The sequence below is a fragment of the Trichechus manatus genome, unplaced genomic scaffold, assembly GCF_000243295.1.
Source record: "Trichechus manatus latirostris isolate Lorelei unplaced genomic scaffold, TriManLat1.0 scaffold00052, whole genome shotgun sequence".
In the NCBI taxonomy this organism is placed as follows: domain Eukaryota; kingdom Metazoa; phylum Chordata; class Mammalia; order Sirenia; family Trichechidae; genus Trichechus; species Trichechus manatus.
Genome location: NW_004443988.1, coordinates 9,568,034 through 9,590,179, shown reverse-complemented (window position 1 = coordinate 9,590,179; position 22,146 = coordinate 9,568,034). Strand labels below are relative to the sequence as shown.

The following is a 22,146-nucleotide window of genomic DNA, read 5'->3' as shown; positions in this document are numbered from 1 at the left end:
TCTTTCTACTTCACCACACCAGCCCAATACGCCTCACCCTTACCCTCAGTGTTCCTTTTGATAAATTCATCCCTGTTAAAGATGTATTTATAATCCAGTGAGGTACTGAAACAATTTGAAAAGAAGTTCTAGGCTCTGTAAGTATCCTGCCTGCAGCACAGAATGCCGGGTACCTGCTAACCCCAACAAAGGTCAAGCTCCAAACTACAGTGGGGTCAGAGCCCATGTGAGGGCCACACTCAACTTGGAGGCGAGAAGGGAGGAGGAAAGTAAAATTCCCTTCTTGCTGTACATACCTCTGAATGCCTTGAATTTTGTTAAAGCTATATATTACTGTTATAATCTTTACAGTAAGAACAAAGAACATATTTTAAATGCATATTTAAAATCAGAAAAAAATTTTCAGCTACCAAATTAGCTGGGTTTGTTGCTGTTACTATTGTTTTAGGGAATATTTAATGGTGGCAATAATATTATTAAAATACAGGTACCTTTTTCGGAATCAACCTGATGACAACTAACACCACCACTCTCCTTCCATTGCTGATATAAGTACAAATAAGGAAAACTCTTTGGGAAGTATTTTTATACTATGTATAAAGAACCTTATGCTCAAACCCTTTGACTCAGTAATCACAAGTTAGTGTTCTTGGAATTCACTTAAGAAAAGAAAAACATTGTTTTATAATAACAAAAAAATTTGGAAGCCACCTAAATGATCAATAAGTAACCAATGGACTATTCAATTCAGTGGAATTTTAGGCAGTCATTAAAAAATGCTTATAACTAGTTTTTGACAAATATGAAAATATACTGCATACTTTTAATGAAAAAAATCAGGATACAAAATCCACAGACAGAACGCAACCATATTTTTTAAACATGCACATAAAACAAAGAAATACACAAACTATGAACAGTGGCTCTCTCGGTGATTTAAATATAAGCTTTTTCCATTTTCAACTTTATGTAGTTCCAAATTTTCTATGAGAAAAATTGTTTTATTCATACATATAATAAGTACTTCTATATACAGGACTCCAGTGAACAACAGAAACATGTCATGCTGTCTGAAACAAAGTACGCCATTTAAGTGACTGGCTCTCAGTGCCAAATCCACCCTTCTATACCCCGCTCTGTAACGTTGGGGCTGAAACTCTGCAATCCATATTTCTGCTTTGCTGGCTGGATCCCTAGTAAGCTGTGCCTACAAGCAGTGCAAGAGGGAGACTAGAAGGCTGGAGAAGGAACAAGAGACTTGATCCTTCCTGTCTGATTTGTATCAACCCAACAATACTTTTTACCCCAGTAGCAACAATTGCCTCCAACGGCTGCTAAATCCAATGTGCAATTTTTCCAGCACTTGGAGAACCAGTCTCATCACCTCTCTTCAGAGATTTCAGTTCCAGGCAGCTGGAGCCTCCTCCTCAGAGGTCTGAACCCCAAACTCATATGAGGTCACTTCTCAACAGCAGCACCAACAGAGCAGCACTTCCTCCTAAGAGATCTGAGTTTCAGCCCTACAGGGCTCCTCCTCTTAAGTTTCTAAGTTTTAATAATTCCAGCCTCTTCCTTTGTTCCCTTAGCCCTAGAAGTGAGGACCTGCTTCCTGTAGTTGCTACTCCTGTGATACCTTAGAGTATTTTACCCTTTCTTACTTGAAGGCTCATTAACAATTCTTCATGTTAAATTCTCTCTTCAAATAATTAAGGTGGTTTCTGCTACCACCTGGGCCCTGATAGTGGCATTCTCAGGCTATAAAATCAGCCTCAATATGGGAAGTTTAAACACAAGAAGGAATGAGGAAAGAAGGCATACAGCACAAACTGCTTTCAATCCTTTCTTCTTCCTAGAATCTACTTTTTTCTTTGGCTTTAGCAATCTATGGTAGAGTTTAACAGGAGAAATCAGAAGAGGTGGGAAAGATTTAAAAGCATGATGAGTAATTATCAGAAGATAAAATCCAGTTTTCTTCTTTTCCAGACTAAAAACTACTTAAATTTCCATAAGATTTACAGCTTAAAGAGTACTTTCAATGTTATTTCAGTTAGTCCTCACTGGAAGCTAGTGAGGTAAGTATTATCCCAACTTTACTGACGACTGAATGTCAACATCAAATGGGCTGCCCAAGGAGCAGTAGAGTGTGCTTTCCAATACAATATTCACTAGCTGCATGTGGCTATGTAATCGAATTAGAATTAAATAGCATTAAAATTCAGTTCCTCAGTCACACCAGCCACATCTGAAGTGCTCAACAGCCACACATGGCTAGTGGCTACTGCACTGGACAACGGAGATTCAGAACATTCAGAACTGGACACCACTGCAATGGAAAGCACAGCCAGGAACCCAAAACTCGGGAACCAGACTCCCAGTTCAATGCCTTGTTCTACCAGTTAACAGCTGTGTAACCTTAGGACGGCACGGTACTTAACCCCTCAATTACTTTCCTGTAAACTGGAGATGATAACACCATCCCCCTATTAGAACTGTTGTGAAGATTAACTAAATTACTTATAACAGTGTTTGACCCGTGAGGACTATGTTACCTAGTATAGCTATTATCAAATGTTATTCTTCAGTACTTTACATACAGAAGGGGCAGAAGGGTGCCTCTCTAGCACAGATCCTGCAGCACACTGTGAAGGGCTTTGTTTTTACTCTAACTCTGATTTCCCTTTCACATTTTCATACATTTTATATATAGAGATATATATATATATACACATATATATATACACACACACACACATATACTTACTATTAATTTACTATGTAACTCTCCTTTCACTGTACTGTATAATAAAATGCTACCAACTGCAGTACCAAGAGCCAACAAGTCAATCTGGTCACTTGTTCCTATAGCTTCTGATTTCCTTTTTTTCCTCTGTGGACTCTCCTAGGAAAAAAGAACAAAGTTTTTGTATTTAGTATGTCAAACACTAAAACATCATTAACGCGTAAATATAATCTCCATTAGCCTGTAAAAGAAATGAGACTGATCCTCAGAAACACTTTTTTACGGGGCAGGGGGCTACTCAGGTGATTTCTTTCTCACCATGTACAGGGGAAAAAAATAGTACTCCAACAGGAAAAGCAGGAACTCAAAATTCTGTCCTCTGTCTCCTGACCCTCTGGAAGAAGGCAAACAGGACAGCCTGGTACATTCTCATTTATCTTAATAGGTCCAGCACCTCACTGCTGCCTCCCCTTCTCAGAAACCACCTGCTCCCCCTGACAGGTTCAAGTGAAGCCTCCAGCACCCAAGTAAAGGGATCACACAGCCATACCAAAACAGACAATTCTTCCCTTTGGGTCCCCTAAATCTTTTCCTTCTTTCTAGCTTAAGAAACCCAGAAACGTGGGTCTTGACATTTATAAACAGGCATTTACCTCCATTTGAATCAACAAATAGCTGTAACTAACAGGGAAGCTCAGAGTAAGCATGTGAGAAGTTGCTCTAGTGACTGATCAAGGGCTGGTTTGGGAGTTCCATGCTGGCTTGGTGATTCTACCGCATAAGAGAAACAAGTTTCAAAATACTGGCAAGTGCCACGAGACTTTTTTGATGTATTTCAAAAGTGATGCTAACAGATAACACCTTTCAAAAAGAAAATCAACGATCACAACTTAAGAGCACTACATCAGAGTTCACACGTACTAAAAAATTAGTCACAATTTCAGAACTTCTCTTCCACATTTTTGAGTTTTTTTAATTAAAGCACCCCAGACCATGTATCTTAGCATAAAGAAGTTCTGAAAAATCCATTCTCAAATGCAAAAACAGACCAATACCACAGAAAAGAGAACATTTTCTTAATAGTGCAGGATCATTACTCCACAGCACAAAAAAGAAGCCCAGGACACATAAAAATCTGCCCAACCCAGGAATCACCAATGAAAACCTACAATGTTATCAATGCACAAAGACCATCAGAACATATTTATAAATCATTTCTCTCTTTTTTTTCCTTTTAGTTATCTTACAGGAATGTTACATTTGAAGAATTTGGTGTATTGGACACAGACCAACAAAAAGTAAAAAGATTTAACAAAAAAATAAGGTAACTTTTTACATACAGGAAAAATAATCCTGAGAAATGTATCTAATTAAAAGATCCAGAGAAATTACAATTAAAAGCCAGAGTATAAAAAAGTCTGCCAGTCTCATCAGTAACAATTAATTTGCTTGCAACATTGAAGCTTTAGCACAAAGAGTGTCCTAGGTCCCACTGTCAGTTTACATCAATTTCTAAAAGCCGTCTCCGAATGACCCACTCCCCCCACCCCACCCCCACCCCGCATAAATGTGGTCGCTGCACAAACTCCTACTTCAGACAAGGAGAAGGAAAATATTCATGGGGAAGGGTATGTTAACCTCATCAGAAAACTCTTGTCTGAAAGAATCCAGAAAATATGTCTACTCTGTTCTTCAAAATCAAATAAAAATTATCTAAACCAAGGTTTCTCAATGTGTGAATAACAGTGTGACCCAAATGTTTGTTTTACTGCAGATTTGAGTTTGCATTAAAAAGCACAAAAACTGTGTTCAAATCAAACATCACCACAGTCAAAGCCACAATGTCCCTGACAGCAAAATCTCCATATTTTTTGGTAAACGCCAAGAAGGGGAAGGAAGGAGTATCCACAGGATCTATGCCCAACTTTTAAGCTTACTGGTTTAAATCTAAAATAACAATCCAATTAATTAATTTAATTTCAAACTACTGACCACGTATGTTTTCTCAGGGTTGAATGATCTCTTTTTTAAACAACTTCCCATTCAGCAAGATGAGCATGTCTAAACAGGAAACACACCAGCCGGATCAAAAGTTTATATGTGCATTAGTGAAATCTGCTGTTCTAAATACTATCCCTTATTCAATGTTTCTGAAAACAAAAGTTTAGTGCTACTGATGATTAGAATATAGATTACAACAGACCTTGGTTGACATCCGCTACCTGAGCCTGTTATTCCAATGACCAAAAAACTTCAATGGCTCCCCAAAGAGTAAATCAATATCAACTCCTCTACAGCATTCAAATGCATCCACAATTTGCCTCCAACCCACCTTTTCCAGCCGTATCTCCAATTTCATCTTACATTACACTCCCCCAAACACACACACTTTCCACCTTGCTTTTCCCTCCACCTGGAGGATCATTTTCCTACTCACTTCAATTTTCACTGGTTAAAAATCCTATGCTTGCTTAGAGATCCACCTCAATGCTATCTCCTCCAAAAAAGCCTCCTCTTTCTCACAAGGCACAAGGCACAAGTCATACTCTACTCTGCATTACAGACACAGTGAGTCTGAACTGTTTTCATCTCTTCCACGTCTTTGTCATACTCGCTTTTGTTTCCGCCAAAGTGTCTACCACAATGTCATGTATGCATTAATTATACACCTAATTATATTAATTAATGAAAAAGGTAGGCTAAAAACTTAGTTCACATACTGCGACTGTGTCTCAGCTCCTGACGGCACCAGGACTGAAGGCCAAAAGGGTGTGACTTGTTAAGACTATGGAGTTTTTTCCAAAGTGAAGGGCAGAATGAGCTAAGCAATGAATACCAAAATACCTGTCTGAGGAAGCTTATCAGCATTTGATCCAGAAGGCAATCAGAAGGCTGAGTAGTCTGAACGGCACATGATTTATCAAAGCAGCTAATACAGATGAGGTGAAGACACACAAGATAAAAAGTACATCCAGGTGATGAGAAGTCTGCACTCGATCAGTAACTATGTCTAGAAGAAAAAGTCGTTCTAGACTGAGACCCCGCGGTAAGAAGAGTTTACACGGAGAGCCAGTACAAACACTCACAAAAACATACGCATGTGTAACTGAAACAAATTTCACAGAAAAATACTTATCCTTACCCATGTGTTAATATGCTGATATTTTCTATTCTATTTCATTTTTTCTAATGCCATCACAACCTACAACAGTGTATCGATTTCACAACCCACTAATGTATCAAAACCTCCTTGTAAAAGATACTGACCTCTAGGGTCACTATGAGTCAGAATCGACTGGACAGCAACAAGTTTTTGACACTGAAAAATATGCCAGTTTTAAGTTTCACTCTGCAAACTCAAAAAAAACCAGTTGCCCTCAAGTCGATTCCGACTCACAGCGACTGCATGTGTGGCCTCTTACTGCCACTTAGTCTGGCATTTAAGTTTCAAGGCTAACAGTAAACAAAATCTGTGCCTTTTACATATTACATACAAAATTTATATCAGAACCATTAAATTCTAATACACAGAAGCTTCTATTTCTGCCAGTGGGATCGAATCTGCATACTTCACCTTCTTTTGAAGCTTCAATACTGGAGAGATCTCAAGGCAGAGCACTATACAGAAACCCATCTCTAAGGGATGAGAGTGGAAATACTTAGTTCAAACTTTACCAAAAACATCCTTAATTGCTAGCGTGCTCATCTAGTCCAATGTCTGAAAAGCCATGTGCTTCAACAAGTACTGAGCTGTGTGAGGTCATCTCAACTACAGTGACAGAAAAGCAGCACAGGTTCACTGTAGCAGCCCAGTAGACAAGGTGTGTTCCTCCAGGGCACTAGGAACGGGGGTGGGGGTTGAAAGACTTAGGGGGCAATGAAACAGGAGGATCAGTTCTTAGGTGGTTCAGTCACTTGCTATGTTGCTTTGGCATGCCATTTATTATTTCAGCCTCAGTTTACACACATAAACCTGAGCTCTACAAACAACATCCATCTATAGTCTATCAGTCTGTATCCTTGTACTTTCCTAGATTATTTTCTTGTCTTCACTAGAAGTCCCCCTCCCCCAAGCTCCATCAACCAATGGAATGCTCAGCTGGTTGTGCAAAAAACCTCTAAAACTACTGTGGCATAAGTGCAAAGTATTATAATCATTCTGTGACCAAGAACAAAAAACAGCAATCTAATTTTTCAAAACATTTATAAAACACTGCCTTAACTCCTTACCCAAGAAACCCAACGCTAACTCATTTTTCTCCACTGATAAGAATGCCTTCAGCACACTCTGTACTTGGGTGGCAAATTGTCAATTACTGACCCAGATGCAGGATTCACTTACAAACTGAATTACATTTAGGAATGCAGCATTAAATGATAAAATGAGTCCAGGCAGAACATTCACTTATTCATCAATAACAACATTTATTGAGCACTTACTACATGCCAGGCCGTCCTCCACCATTCATAGGCACTGCCTCATTTAATCCTCCAAGGGCTCCGAACAGGGGTGGTATCATCTCCGTTTCAAGTCTGACTGTTAAATGTTAGGACCTTAACAAGGTACTGGGCACATGGGTTTCAGAATAACATCCTTTTAATGCCTCATATTCTGAGAGATTCAGTGATGTAAAAATAAAGGCAAGAGTTTAAATGAGATAAGGTCATCTAAAAACTTAAAAGTGGCAAGGAACATAACCCAGGGACTGGAAGGCAGGGCTTGAAGCAGTTGCTACACGTGACTCTTCATTTTCTATCTTTAAAAGTCATGTGACTTTAACTATATTCCATAATATAGTTTAATACAGGAAAAATACTTCTCTCCCTCATTTTCAAGTAAAATTGATGCTCCAGGAAGATACATTCCCCAGATCATGAGGACTGGGTGTCTCTATTTTCCTTCCAGCTCTCAATTCTGTGACTCAAGATGCAAGATAACAATGTAAGGGCACTGGACAAGCAGTCAGAGTACCACGACACTCACTACTGGCCACAGCTACTTTACTGATTATTAAGGCTTTGGTCAAGACATTTAATCTTTCTTAGTTCTGATTTTCAACTCTGAAAAAGACAATAACTTCAACACATTTCATGAGTTGCTGTGTGGCTAAAATGAGAAAGTGCAGGTAAAAGGATACTGAAATTTATAAAAACCTTTTAAATATGGCCCAACTCATTTTTCAAATGATACCCCAAATTAAAGTGACCAGCTCAATATGACAAAAGCAGTTTGAGTCAGAAGTCCTAGTTATGACACAAATCCAGTTATTTTTCTACTGTATCAATTCAAAAGAATAACTTTTAACAGTAAAGTTAGGATTAGGAAAAATGCCACTCCTGGGGCATACAATGTAATTGTAAGTCATCAGAAAAGCAAAGTGGGTGACATTTTGCCAACATAATATTAACTATTTGTTGCAGATAACCAAGACTTGACCTTTGAAGACCTGAGTGCTAGTCCTGGTTCCATTTTTGGCTTTAGGCAAGTTGCTTAGTTTTCCAAAGCCTCAGTTTCCTCTTCTCAAACAAGGCAAAGAAGTTCCTTCCCGATTACGTTGTACAGTTCACCTTACAAATACGGACTTTAACAACAACAGTAATTAACACTTATAGCACTTATGCATCAAGAGCTATCCCAAGTGCTTTATGAATTAATACGTTAACCTTACAACCACCCTATTAAGTGGGTACTATTATCCCCTTTTTACAGATGGGGAAATACAGGCACACTTACTACCATCAAGCAGAGCCTGGACTCAAACACAGGCAGTCTAGCTTGGGTCCACACACTTAACCATTACTCAGTATTTCTCCCTCAGCATTGTTTATTTCCACTTTACAGGACTGCTAAAATACAAACACAGCAAACAACTTTGAGGGGAAAAAAAAAAGCAGAGTGCTCTAATTTTAATGACAACTATGATTTAAGAAAAAAGTCCGTTTTGTGTGCTTGATTCAAGAGCCCTGATAGGTTTCTTCCATTATGCAACAAGAGTCACTTCATCTAGAATCTACAAAAATCTAGCCTAAAAAAAGTATCTAAACACACTCAACGAAGTATAGCAAGTTAGATGTATCTTTAGTCCCAACCCAAAAAATTTAGCAGAAGGTTCCCTGGCGTACTCAGATGGAGTAAGATCTATACTGAATACCAGTTTTTGAAGTTTTAAACATGGTTACTGCTGAACGCTACACACCCCACAATACCTGGTGCCTCTAAATCACTTTGGAGTGATTCAGTTGGGCGCTTATAAAGTTCAGTTACCACGTGCGTGAGTTAGAGCAGATGTAGTCCAGTGACTCAAAAGGGAATGGCATCTTACCTGAGATGGTCCCTAACAGTGTGAAAAGCCTTCCCTAACTTGGCAGTTATCCACCTACGGGAAACCTCACCTGGACTCACATTCAATAAGTCAAACTACTGCTTCATTTCGCCTACATATCCTACAGGCAAGAAGATTCAAAGGTTGAGAATAGAGAGGAGACCGGGATAGTCAAGAGTTTCAAGAGTGAAGAGTCCCACCATCTGAACATGAAAGAGAACACGTGGTGAGCCGCCACTCGCGGGGGGTGGGGGGAGGGTGTTTGGCAGCAAGGAAACAGACGTTCATCCCAAATGCCCAGGTAAAGCCGATGAGCTAGATCGGGGTTGGAAAAGAATCGAATAGCCCCAAGAGGGGGCTCTGTCAACAACCAGGAATCCGATGAGTGCATGCTGATACGCGGGGCCGGCAAAAGGAAGCGGCGCTGGGGGGCTGGGGCCCTTGGCGAACATGGCGACATGTCCGGGCAACAGTGGGGCGCAAACCGCACGGGGCCCGTCCGATGAACTCCGGTCCAAGGCCCGCTGGATCGGGCCGCGCCCTCTCCCGCAGCACTCCCAACAGGCCGCACACCCAGCTGATGGCACGGGCCCAGTCTGCGCCGCCGCCGCGCTCCGTGCCTCCTCATCCCGGGCCGCCAAGAGCCACGCGCGATGTCGGGTCACGCGCCGCCGAGCCACGGGGGCTCTGAGGCCGAGCCCCGGCGGGCGCCTGCCCCTCGCCGTCCTGCTCGCTTTACCTTGGCCTGCAGCCGCGCTGGCGCCCAGGCCAGGCAGGTGCAGGTACCGCTGAGGTGCGCGGAAGGCACGTACTCCTGGTGCAGCCGATTGTTGCCTGTCTCCCACACTCGCAGGTGACCGTCTGTAGAGGCCAAAGCAAAGTAGGCCTGGCTCTGCGGGGAGAAGGCACAAGGGACCCCCGCCGGAGACAGGGGATCGCCGCTACCTCCGCCGCCCGCCGCCATTGCTGCTCTGGCGCCGCGGCAGCCACGTGTTCGTCTGTGCGCAGGCGCACCGGCGCGGGGCGGGGCCTGAAGGGAGGAAATGGGACGGAGAGAGCGCAGGGAGCCGGAGGAGTGGCTCTTCGCAACGCAGGCGAGCGTTGGGCGGGTTCACCCTGTGAACGGTGGCCTTGTGGGGCCGTTTGCTTACTCGTGCTCAGAGGAGTGGGAACGTGTGGACGAACGTGACTCTCGAATCCATAGTAGAGGCCGTTCCTTAAAAACAAAAAAAGCAAGGGAGGAAAAAAACTCTTTTTCTATATCATGGTTGAAATAAGTGTTTAAAAGAAATATTCACTTAAAATTCCATCATTGTAACAGCTGTTTCCATTTTTCCCTATTTTCTTCCATGCTATATACGCTTATACAGCCATGATAACAGTTTTTTCGATCGTAACAGCACTGCTGTCGAGTGGATACTGACTCGTCGCGACCCTATGGGACAGAATAGGACTGCCCCATAGGGTTTTCAAGGCTGTAAATCTTATACGAAAAAAGCCCTAGCGGCCACATCTTTCTTCCGGAGCGGCTGGCTGGTGGATCCTTTAGGTTAGCAGCCCAGCACTTTAACCACTGCGCCACCAGGGCTCCTACAATCATAATAGTATAACAATAATAGGGGAATGGCTAATCCTTCTAATTTCGTCAACATTTTTCCGTGTTACTGCTTCCAGTAAGCAGTCTAAATGTCCCCATAATATGTCACTAAAACTGTGCCTTCTAATTCAAAAAATGCCAGGTACAGTTTTGCCCACAAAGAGCTATTGCTCAGCAAGAAAGACAAGAAACACCATCCTGAGGGCTACGAAAACCCGTTACCGTTGAGTTGATTACAACTCATAGCGACCTTGTAGGACAGAGTAGAGCTGCCGGATAGGATTTCCAAGTAGCGCCTGGTGGATTCGAACTGCTAATCTTTTGATTAGCAGCCAAGCTCTTAACTACTATGTCACCGGTGCTCCTGAGGGTTATGGGGAGACTGTAATTTTCACAGCTAGGGAGTGGCATGGTAAGATTTGCATTTTAGAAGGATTATTTGAAGGCAGTGTGATGGATTAATTCAAAGGGAGGTAGGCTTGAGGTTTGAAGGCTCAGGCAGAGATGATGGTAACTTAATGGATTAGAGAAATGGTGGGGGATGAACAGTTTCAAGAGATGTTTAATAAGTACAGTGAACAGGATTTCAAATGGAAAGTAAGGAGGAGGAAAGGGCCAAAGATGAGTCGTTGAGCAAGGAGGGCTTGGTGACCCAATTCACTTAGGATCACAAACCTGGAAGAAGAGCACATTTCTGAAAGAGATGGTGTCTTCAGTCTGGGAATGTTAACTTGAGAAATGTAATTGCCACTTGTATTTATTTGGTAACTTAAACAAATTAAATGCCTGCTATGTGCCAGGCACTGTTCTGGGCACAAGGAATACATCAGGACCCTAAACACAAGATTCCTGTACTCATGAAGATTACATTCTAGACAGCAGCGGCAGATAACAAATAAATAAATCTCTCTTTCAGGTAGTGCTAACTGCTGTGAAGAGAAATAAAGGCCGATGAAGGGAATACGTATTAGACGGAATAGATTTTTGTAAGGGAAGGCCTCTCTCAGGCCATGCAATGTCAGAAGGAAGAGAAGTCAATATACGAGAACTGCAAGTGCAAAGACTCTGAGGCAATCATGACCTTGACAGATTGAAGGAAAAGCCAGAATCCCAGGGTAGATAAAGTGGACTAAAAGACTCAAAGGTGATAAATGCATTTAGAAGGAACCAAGTAATATAGAACTTTATAAACCACAGTGAAGTGTTTTGATTTTATTCTAAGCATGATTGAAATAAAGCACTAGAGAGTTTTGAGCATTAAAGGGACATAAACAGATTTACATGTTTAAAGGCCCTCCTGGTTGCTGGCTGGAGACCGTAAAGGGGCAAGAATGAAAGCAAAGAGATAAGGTATAAAGATGTTGACCAGTAGTCCAGACAAAGGACAATAATAGGTAAGACTCAGATGTAAGCACTGATGGTCAGAATCTAGGTGAAGAAAGCAATGAAGGTCAGCAGTGATCAGAATCCAGATATAATCTGAAGTTAAAGCCAACAGCACTTGCTAAATGGGTTGAATGTGAATGGTAAGGGAAATAAATGAGTGAAGTACGAATCTAAGAGCTGAGAAATAAGTGAATGGTGATACCATTGAGTAACTAAATTGTAGAAATGTGTTTGGGTGGAGTGGAAATCAAGAGTTCTATTTTGACCAGTTAAGTTTGAGGGACCTGTTATACATCCAAATACAGTTATTCAGTAGGAAGTTGGATATATGAGTTGGAATCGGGAAAAGGTCGGAGCTAGAGATATAAATCTGGGATGTATTACTACACAGACGCTATTTGAAACTGTGGGACTGGATAAGATCATGAAAGGTGTGAGTGCAGATTGAGAAGAGAATGAGTCCCAAGCTGCACTAATCTTTAGAGGTAGGAAGAGAAAAAGGACCAAGCAAACGAGATTGAGAAGGGGTAACCAGCAAGGCAGGAAGAAAGCCCAGGAGAGTGTGTCATGGAAGCCAAATTTTATAAGGATTTCAGAGGCAGAGCTAAGATAGCAGACTAGTCAGATGCACCAAGCCATCCCTGTGCAACGAAGACCTGAAAAACCAAATAGAATAGATAAAGACATTAATCCTGGAACCCTGAACTTTAAATGAAGGGATAAAGCATTGGATCAGAAAGCACTGGGAAGAAGAAACTGAATACAGCGAACAAGTAGAGACACAGAGTGGAGGTTCCCGGCTGACCAGCACAGCACAGTGCAGCCATCTTGAGATAAAGCCAAAAACCCCACACAAAGAGCACAGAAAGACACCGTCATGGAACTCCCGACAGAAGACAGAGAAACAGCATGGACACACTCAGAGCAAAGTAAGGTCCCGTTTGCTGGCTGCAGCTCAAGGAAGTGCCCAGATGCTCTCACACAATAAGCAGAGGAGCAATTTCCTACAACCCCCACCATTCTGGTGAGTAGTGGCAAGAACTGCCCCACCCCAGCATCCTCAACTGCCAGGGACACAGTACAAACCCATCCTATCCCCCCCAATCTAGACCGTTTCACACTCCCTCCCACCTCTCTCTTCCAGCCAGACACACCCCGCTGCACTTTAGCTGACCAACCCAGGTATGCGTACCCCCTCCCTGCTAGCCATTCCAGCTGTGTCACAGCGGAGCAACCCAGGCTGCACCCCCTCCATCCCCACCAGCTCCACACTGCTGCACTGCAGCCAGGCAACATAGCATAGTACCCATGCCCCCTCCCTCCCCATCAGCTTTGCCCCGCTGCACTGCAGTAGAGTGCCCCAGCCCATGTCCCTCCCTCCGTGCTGACTCTGGCCCTTCTGTACTGTACACGGGCAACCCAGTGCACACCCCCTCCCTCCCTGCCTGCTCTGCACTGCTACACTGCAGCCAGGTGACCTGGCATAGAGCCTGCATGTGCTTTCTCCCTGCCAGCTCCACCCTGCTGCACCACAGCAGGGCAATCCAGCCCTGTACCTCCTCCCTCCCTGCTGGCTGCACCCCAGTGCCCCACAGCTAAACATCCCAGCCCATGACCCTCCCACCCCACCAGCTCCACTCTGTGGCTCCACAGCAAAGTGACCCAGCCTCATGCCCCTCCCTTCCCACTGGCCCTGTACACCTTCCCTGCAGCTGAGCATCCCAGCATGCTGTCCTCCCTACCTGCAGGCCCCGCCCCACCGCATCACAGCTGAGCGACCTGCTTGCCCATCCGGACAAGGATAAGAGCTATCATGCCCACAGACAAGCAAGCAACAAAGCACACCCGGCCTGTCTGCCCAGACATATCAAAACAAAACAAAAAAGCAGAACAAAACAAACATACAATCAATAAATAAAGAAAATAATACCTTAATGCCTCAGAGACAGCAGACAATATCAAAACATACAAAAAAGCATGACAAGATGGCTCCAGCAAGTAACCAATAAAGGATCAGATGACCTTCTGGTAGAAGAAAAGGCAGTGGAACTACCTGATGTGCAATTCAAAAGACTAATTATTAGGGCTTGCCAAGATATTAGGAAAGAGATCAAGGAAAACACATACAAATCAAAGGAAAAAATAGACAAAATGGAAAACACAGACAAAACCAACAAAAACATAGCCAAAATCAACAAAAACATAGACAAAACAATAAGAATTCAGGAAAATCATACAAGGACAAAACTTCAAAATAAACAAGCAATTAGAAATCATAAAAAAAAACAGCAACTAGAAATCCAAAGATGACAAAATTTCAGAAATGGGCGACTCAATAGAAGGTTTTGCGAGCAAATTTGAAACAATGGAAGACAGAATCAGTGAGACTGAAGGCAAATCCATGTATGCCAATTGGTTTGAGGAAAAATCAGAGAAAAGAATGAAGAAAACCTAAGAATTATTTAGGACACAATCAAGAACAAAAATTTGTGCATGATTGGAGTTTCAGAACAGGGGAGAAAATGGAAATTACAGAGAGAATAGATGAAGATTTGGTGGCACAAAACTTTCCTAATATCATGTAAGACAAAAAGCTGACCATCCATGAATCTCAACAAACCCCATTTAGAATAGACCCCAAAAGAAAGTCACCAAGACATATCATAATCACACTTGCCAAAACCATAGACAAAAAAATAATCCTTAGAGGAGCTCAAGAAAACAGAAAAGTCACTTACAAAGGAGAGACAGTGAAGACTACAAGGCAGAATCTATGCAGGCAAGAAGGCAACAGGATAACATATATAAAACAGTGAAAGAAAAAATACTGCCAACCAAGAATAATGTATCCTGCAAAACACTCTCTCAAATAAGATGGAGAAACTGAGCCATTTCCAGATAAACAGAAATTAAGGGAATACTTAAAAACCAAACCAAACTTACAAGAAAAATTAAAGGGAGTCCTTCAGGTAGAGAACAAACAACATGCGACAATAACCTGAATCTAGGGCACAGGACAGGATCAGCCATACACAAACTTAGGTAAAGAACTCTAAATAACAAAACAAAACTAAAAGGAATAAAACAGGAAACCAGAGATGTCAATCTGTAAATGGCGACAACATCAAAACAATAAAAGGGGGAATAAACAGTGTAGGTATAGAACTTTCAAAATGAAGAGCAAATCAAGGCAATATCAAGTTAGCAAATGACTGATTTAAACTTAGGAAGATGAATATAATTTCAATGTAACCACAAAGATAGTTGACAAACCTACCCATCAAAATAAAAAAGAAGGAAAACATAAAGACTCATTAAACAGAAAATCTACAACAAAAGAAATTTCACAAAAAAAAAGGAACTCAGCACAGGAAAGGAACAGGAACAAAGAAAAAGTGAGCACCACAAAAAAAAAAGAACAAAAAAATGACAGCAATAAACTCACAGCTGTCAATAATCACACTGAATGTAAACAGCGTAAATGCACCCGTAAACAACAGAAAGTAATGGAATGGATTAAAAAACACAACTCATCAATATGCAGTCTATAAGAGACACACTTTAGACACAAAGACATAAATACATTAAAAATCAAAGGATGTAAAAATATATCAAAAAAGAGCAGGAGTGGGAATACTAATCTCACATAAAATAGACTTTAAGGTAATATCCACCATAAAAGACAAGGAAGAATATTATATAATGATAAAACGAACAACCTACCAAGAAGATTTAAACTTAATAAATACATATGAACCCAACGACAGGGCTCCAAAATACATAAAACAAACCCTAACAGCACCAAAAAGAGAAATAGACAGTTCCACAGTAATAGTAGGAGACTTCAACACACCACTCTCGGTAAAGGTGAGAACATCTAGAAAGAAACTCAGCAAAGATACAGAAGATCTAAAGGCCACAATCAACCAACTTGAACTCAGAGACATATATAGAACACTCCACCCAACAGCTACAAAGTATACGTTCTTGTTCAAGGCACACTGAACATTCTCCAGAATAGACCACATTTTAGGACCCAAAGCAAACTTCAATAAAATCCAGAATATCAAAATCATACAAACCATTTTCTCGTTTTTCTCACAATGAAATAAAGGCAGAAATTAAAACAGGAACAGCAAGTAAAAAAACAATAAAAAACTTGGAAACAGAATAACACCTTGCTTAAAAACCACTGGGTAATAGAAGAAATCATGAATGGAATAAAAAAATTCTTGACTCAAATGAAAATAAAAACACATCATGCCAAAACCTCTGGGACGCAGTAAAGGCAGTGTGCTTAAAGGTCATTTATAGCAATAAATGCACACATCAAAAAAGAAGAAAGGGTTAAAATCAAAACGTTAGCCCCACAACTTGAACAAATAGAAGGAGAACAGTAAAAGAAGCCCACAATCACCAGAATAAAAGAAATAATAAAGATGAGAGCAGAAATAAACAAAATAGAGAACTGGAAAACAATAGAAAGACTCAACAAGACCAAAATTTGGCTCTTTGAAAAGACCAGCAAAATCAACAAACCACTGGCCAAACTGAAAAAGAAAAACAGGAGAGGAAGCAAATAATCCAAATAAGAAAGGAGATGGGGGACATTACAACAGACCCAACTGAAATAAAAAGGATCATAACAGAGTACTATGAAAAACTATAATCTGACAAATTTGAAAACCTAGAGGAAATGGATAGATTTCTACAAACACACTACCTACCTAAACTAACCCAAACTGAGACAGAAAATCTGAACTGACCCGTAACAAGGGAAGAGCTTGAAAAGGTAATTTAAAAAACTCCCAACAAGAAAAAATCCTGGCCCAGATGGCTTCACTGGACAATTCTACCAAGCATTCAGAGAAGAGTTCACACCAGCAGTACTCAAACTATTTCAAAGCATAGAAAAGTGATGGATACTCCTGAATTCATTCTATGAAGCCAGTATAACCCTAATACCAAAGCCATGCAAAGACACACACACGAAAATAAAAAAAAATTACAGAATAGCTTTCATGAATATACATACAAAAATTCTCAGCAAAACACTAGCCAATAGAATTCAGCATCATAAAAAAAATAATAATAATACTCCACGACCAAGTGGGATTCATACCAGGTATGCAAGGATGGTTAAACTTTAGAAAATCAATCAAAGTAATCCACTACATAAAGAACAAAAGAAAAGAATCACATAATCATCTAAATTCACCCAGAAAAGGCATTTAATAGTCCAACACCCATTCCCTGCTATGTGTCTGTCAGTTGGTCATACTATGGGGGCTTGCGTGTTGCTGCGATGCTGGAAGCTATGCCACCAGTACTCAGATACCAGCAGGGTCACCCATGGCAGACAGGTTTCAGCTGAGCTTCCAGACTGAGACAGACTAGGAAGAAAGACCCAGCAGTCTACTTCTGAAAAGAATTAACCAGTGAAAACCTTATGAATAGCAGTGGATGTCAAAATGGATGTCAGAAGAGACTCTGAAACTTGCTCTTGAACGTCAAGTAGCTAAAGCAAAAGGAAGAAATGATGAAGTAAAAGAACTGAACAGAAGATTCCAAAGGGGGGCTAGAGAGGACAAAGTAAAGTATTATAATGACTTATTCAAAGAGCTGGAGATAGAAAACCAAAAGAGAAGAACACGCTTGGCATTCCTCAAGCTGATGGAAACTGAAGAAAAAATTCAAGCCTAGAGTTGCAATAGTGAAGGATTCTGTGGGGAAAATATTAAATGATGCAGGAAGCCTCAAAAGAAGATGGAAGGAATACAGAGTCGTTATACCAAAAATAATTGGTCAACGTTCAACAATTTCAAGAGGTAGCATATGATCAGGAACCAATGGTACTAAAGGAAGAAGTCCAGGCTGCGCTGAAGGCATTGGCGAAAAACAAAGCTCCAGGAATTGAAAGAATATCAACTGAGATGTTTCAACAAACAGATACAGCGCTGGAAGTGCTTACTCGTCTATGCCAAGAAGTTTGGAAGCCAGCTACCTGGCCAAATGACTGGAAGAGATCCATATTTATGTCTACTTCCAAGAAAGGTGATCCAACCGAATGTGGAAATTATCGAACAATGTCATTAATATTACACGCAAGTAAAATTTTGCGAAGATCATTCAAAAGTGGCTGCAGCAGTATATGACAGGGAACTGCCAGAAATTCAGGCCAGATTCAGAAGAGGACGTGGAACCAAGGATATCATTGCTGATGGCAGATGGATCACGGCTGAAAGCAGAGAATACCAGAAAGATGTTTCTTTGTGTTTTCTTGACTATGCAAAGGCATTCGATTGTGTGGATCATAACAAATTATGGATAACATTGCGAAGAATGTGAATTCCAGAACACTTTATTGTGCTCATGAGGAACCTGTACACAGATCAAGAGGCAGTTGTTCGGACAGAACAAGGGGGTACTGTGTGGTTTAAAGTCAGGAAAGATGTGCAAGGGTTGCATCCTTTCACCATATCTATTCAATCCATATGCTGAGCAAATAATCCGAGAAGCTGGACTATATGAAGAAGAAAGGGGCATCAGGATTGGAGGAGGACTCATTAACAACCTGTGTTATGCAGATGACATAACCTTGCTTGCTGAAAGTGAAGAGGACTTGAAGTACTTACTGGTGAAGATCAAAGACTACAGACTTCAGTATGGATTACGACTCAACATAAAGAAGACAAAAATCCTCACAACTGGACTAATAAGCAACATCATAATAAACAGAGAAAAGATTGAAGTTGTCAAGGATTTCATTTTACTTGGATCCACAATCAACACCCGTGGAAGCAGCAATCAGGAAATCAAAAGACTCATTGCAACGGGTAAATCTGCTGCAAAAGACCTCTTTAAAATGTTGAAAAGCAAAGATGTCACCTTGAAGATTAAGATGCACCTCACCCAAGCCATGGTATTTTCAATCACATCATATGCATGTGAAAGCTGGACAATGAATAAGGAAGACCAAAGAAGAATTGACGCCTTTGAATTGTGGTGTTGGCAAAGAATATTGAATATACCATGGACTGCCAAAAGAACAAACAAATCTGTCTTGGAAGAAGTACAACCAGAATGCTCCTTAGAAGGAAGGATGGCGAGACTACATCTTACATACTTTGGACATGTTGTCAAGAGGGATCAGTCCCTGGAGAAGGACATCATGCTTGGTAAAGTAGAGGGTCAGTGAAAGAGAGGAAGACCCTCAATGAGATGGATTGACACAGTGGCTGCAACAATGGGCTCAAGCATAACAACGATTGTGAATATGGTGCAGGACTGGGCAGTGTTTCGTTCTGTGGTGCATAGGGTCACTGTGAGTCAGAACCAACTTGATGGCACCTAACAACAACAACAACACCGATTCCTGATAAAAACTCTCAATAAAATAGGAATAGAAGAAAATTCCTCAACATAATAAAAGGCACCTATATGAAACCAACAGCTAACACATTCAAAACGGAGAGAGGCTGAAAACATCCCCCCTGAGAATGAGAACAAGAAAAGGATGCCTTCTAACACCACTCCTATTTAACATTGTGCTGAAGTCCTAGATAGAGCAATAAGACAAGAAAAAGTAATAAAGGGCATCCAAATTTGTAAGAAAGAAGTAAAACTATCCCTATTTGCAGACAATATGATACTATACATACAGAACCCTAACGATTCTACAAGACAACTACTGGAACTAATAGAAAAAATTCAGCAGAGTAGCAGGATACAAGAGCAACATACAAAAATCAGTTGGATTCCTGTATACCAACAAAGAGAACAACAAAAAGGAAGTCAGGAAAACAATACCATTTATAATAGAACCTAATAAAATGCTTAGGAATAAATCTAACCAGAGATATAAAAGACCTACACAAAGAAAACTAAAAGACACTACTGCAAGAAACAAAAAGAGACCTACATAAATGGAAAAACATGCCATGCTCACGGATAGGTAGACTCAACTTTGGGAAAATGTCAATTTTAACCAAAGTGATCTACAGATATAACGCAATCCTTGTCCAAATATCAATAGCATTCTTTAATGAGATGGAAAAAAACTCATCATTATCTTCATATAGAAAGGAAAGAGACCCCAGATAAGTAAAGCATTATTGAAGAAGAAGAAGAAATTAGGACTCACACTCCCTGGTCTCAGAATCTACTATATGGCTACGGTAGTCAAAACAGCCTCATACTGGTGCAAAGACAGACACATTGACCAATGGAACAGAATTGAGACCCAGATGTAAATCCACCCACCTATGGTCAGCTGACTTTTGACAACGGCTCAAAGTCCATTAAATGGGGAAGAGACAGTCTTTTTGGTGCTGGAAAAACTGGATGTCCATCTAAGACCCATACCTCACACTATATACAAAAACTAATTCAAAATGGATAAAGACCTAAATATAAAACCAAAAGCTATAAAGATCATAGAAGAAAAAATAGGGTCAACGCTAGAGGCCGCGAGGCTATATGGCATAAATAGGATACAAACCAAAATCTAAAAAACAAAAAATGAATTAAAAAAAAAAAACAGAAAATAACATATGTTGGAGAGACTGCAGGGAGACTGGAACTCTTATACACTGCTGATGGGAATGTAAAATGGTACGACTATTCTGGAAAACGATATGGTGCTTCTTCAAAAAGTTAGAAATAGAAATACAATTCCTAGGAATATATCTTAGAGAAATAAGAGCCATCACATGAATAGACATACGCACACCCATGTTCATTGCAGCATTATTCACAATAGCAAAAAGATGGAAACAACCTAAAGGCCCATCAACAGATGAATGGATAAACAAACTATGGTACATACACACAATAGAATACTACACAACGATAAAGAACAATGATGAATCCGCGAAACATCTCACAACATGGATGAATCTTGAGGGTATTATGCTCAGTGAAATAAGTCAATCAAAAAAGGACAAGTACTGTACAAGACCACTATTATAAAAACTCATGAAAAGGTTTACACATAGAAAGAAACAATCGTTGATAGTTATGAGGGAGGATGGAGTGGAGAAATCACTAATAGATAGTAGATAAGTGGTAACTTTGGTGAATGGAAGACAGTACACATTATAGAGGAAGTCAGCCCAAGATGACCAAGGCAAAGTCATAGAAACTTCATAGACACATCCAAACACCCTGATGGACTGAGTTACTGGGCTGAGGGCTGGGGACCATGGTCTCAGAGGGACATCTAGGTCAATTGGCATAACATAGTTCATAAAGACAATGTTCTACATCCAACTCTAGTGAGTAGTGTCTGGGGTTTTAAAAGCTTGAGAGTGGCCATCTAAGATACATCTACTGGTTCCATTCCGTCTAGAGCAAAGGAGAATGAAGAAAACAAAAGATACAAGGGAAAGATTAGTCCAAGGGACTAATGGACCACAAGTACCACAGCCTCCACTAGCAAGAGCCACAATAACTAGATGGTGCCCAGCTACCACCACAGACTGCTCTGACAGGGATCACAACAGAGGGTCCCAGACAGAGTGGGAGCAAACTGTAGAACAAAATTCAAATTCACCAAAGACCAGACTTACTGGTCTGACAGAGACTGGACGAACCCTGAGTACGGCCCTGGACACCCTTTTAACTCAGAACTGAAGTCACTCCCAAAGTTCACCCTTCAGCCAAGGATTACACAGTTCTATAAAACAAACAGTAACACACGTGAAGAACGAGCTTCTTAGCTCAGTCGTGTAAATGAGACCATATGGGCAACACCTGCCCAAAAGCAAAGACGAAAAGGCAGGAAGGGACAAGAAAAGAGGGAATTCAGGGTGGGGAAGGGGAGAGTGTTGACACATCGCGGCGATTTGCAACCAATGTTGCAGAAAAGATTGTGTATAAATAGTTGAATGAGAAACTAATTTGCTCTGTAAACTTTCACTTAAATAACTATAAAAAAGAAATTTTGTAAGGATTTCATAAGCAAGACATGATCAAAGCCATATCAAACGCTGTAAGATAAAGAGTGAGAATTGACCAGCGGATTTGGCAGAATCGAGGTCATTGATGACTTTTCAACAGCATTTTTAGTAGCTGGGTAAAAAAGCTTAGTGGAGAAAGTG

The 22,146-nt window shown here is 40.8% G+C and overlaps 1 protein-coding gene across 1 annotated transcript in view; it reads right to left on the bottom strand.

Moving 5' to 3' along the window:
• WDR43 (WD repeat domain 43) overlaps nt 1-10,054 on the bottom strand; it is a 55,625-nt gene extending 45,571 nt beyond the window's left edge. The window contains exons 1-2 of the mRNA XM_004377646.2: nt 9,803-10,054; nt 2,762-2,899 (exon numbers count right to left, since the gene is read on the bottom strand). Coding sequence (XP_004377703.1) covers nt 2,762-2,899; nt 9,803-10,027 — 363 coding nt within the window. The 5' untranslated portion in view covers nt 10,028-10,054. The remainder of the gene's footprint in view (nt 1-2,761; nt 2,900-9,802) is intronic.
• Between the last annotated feature and the right edge of the window lie 12,092 nt (nt 10,055-22,146).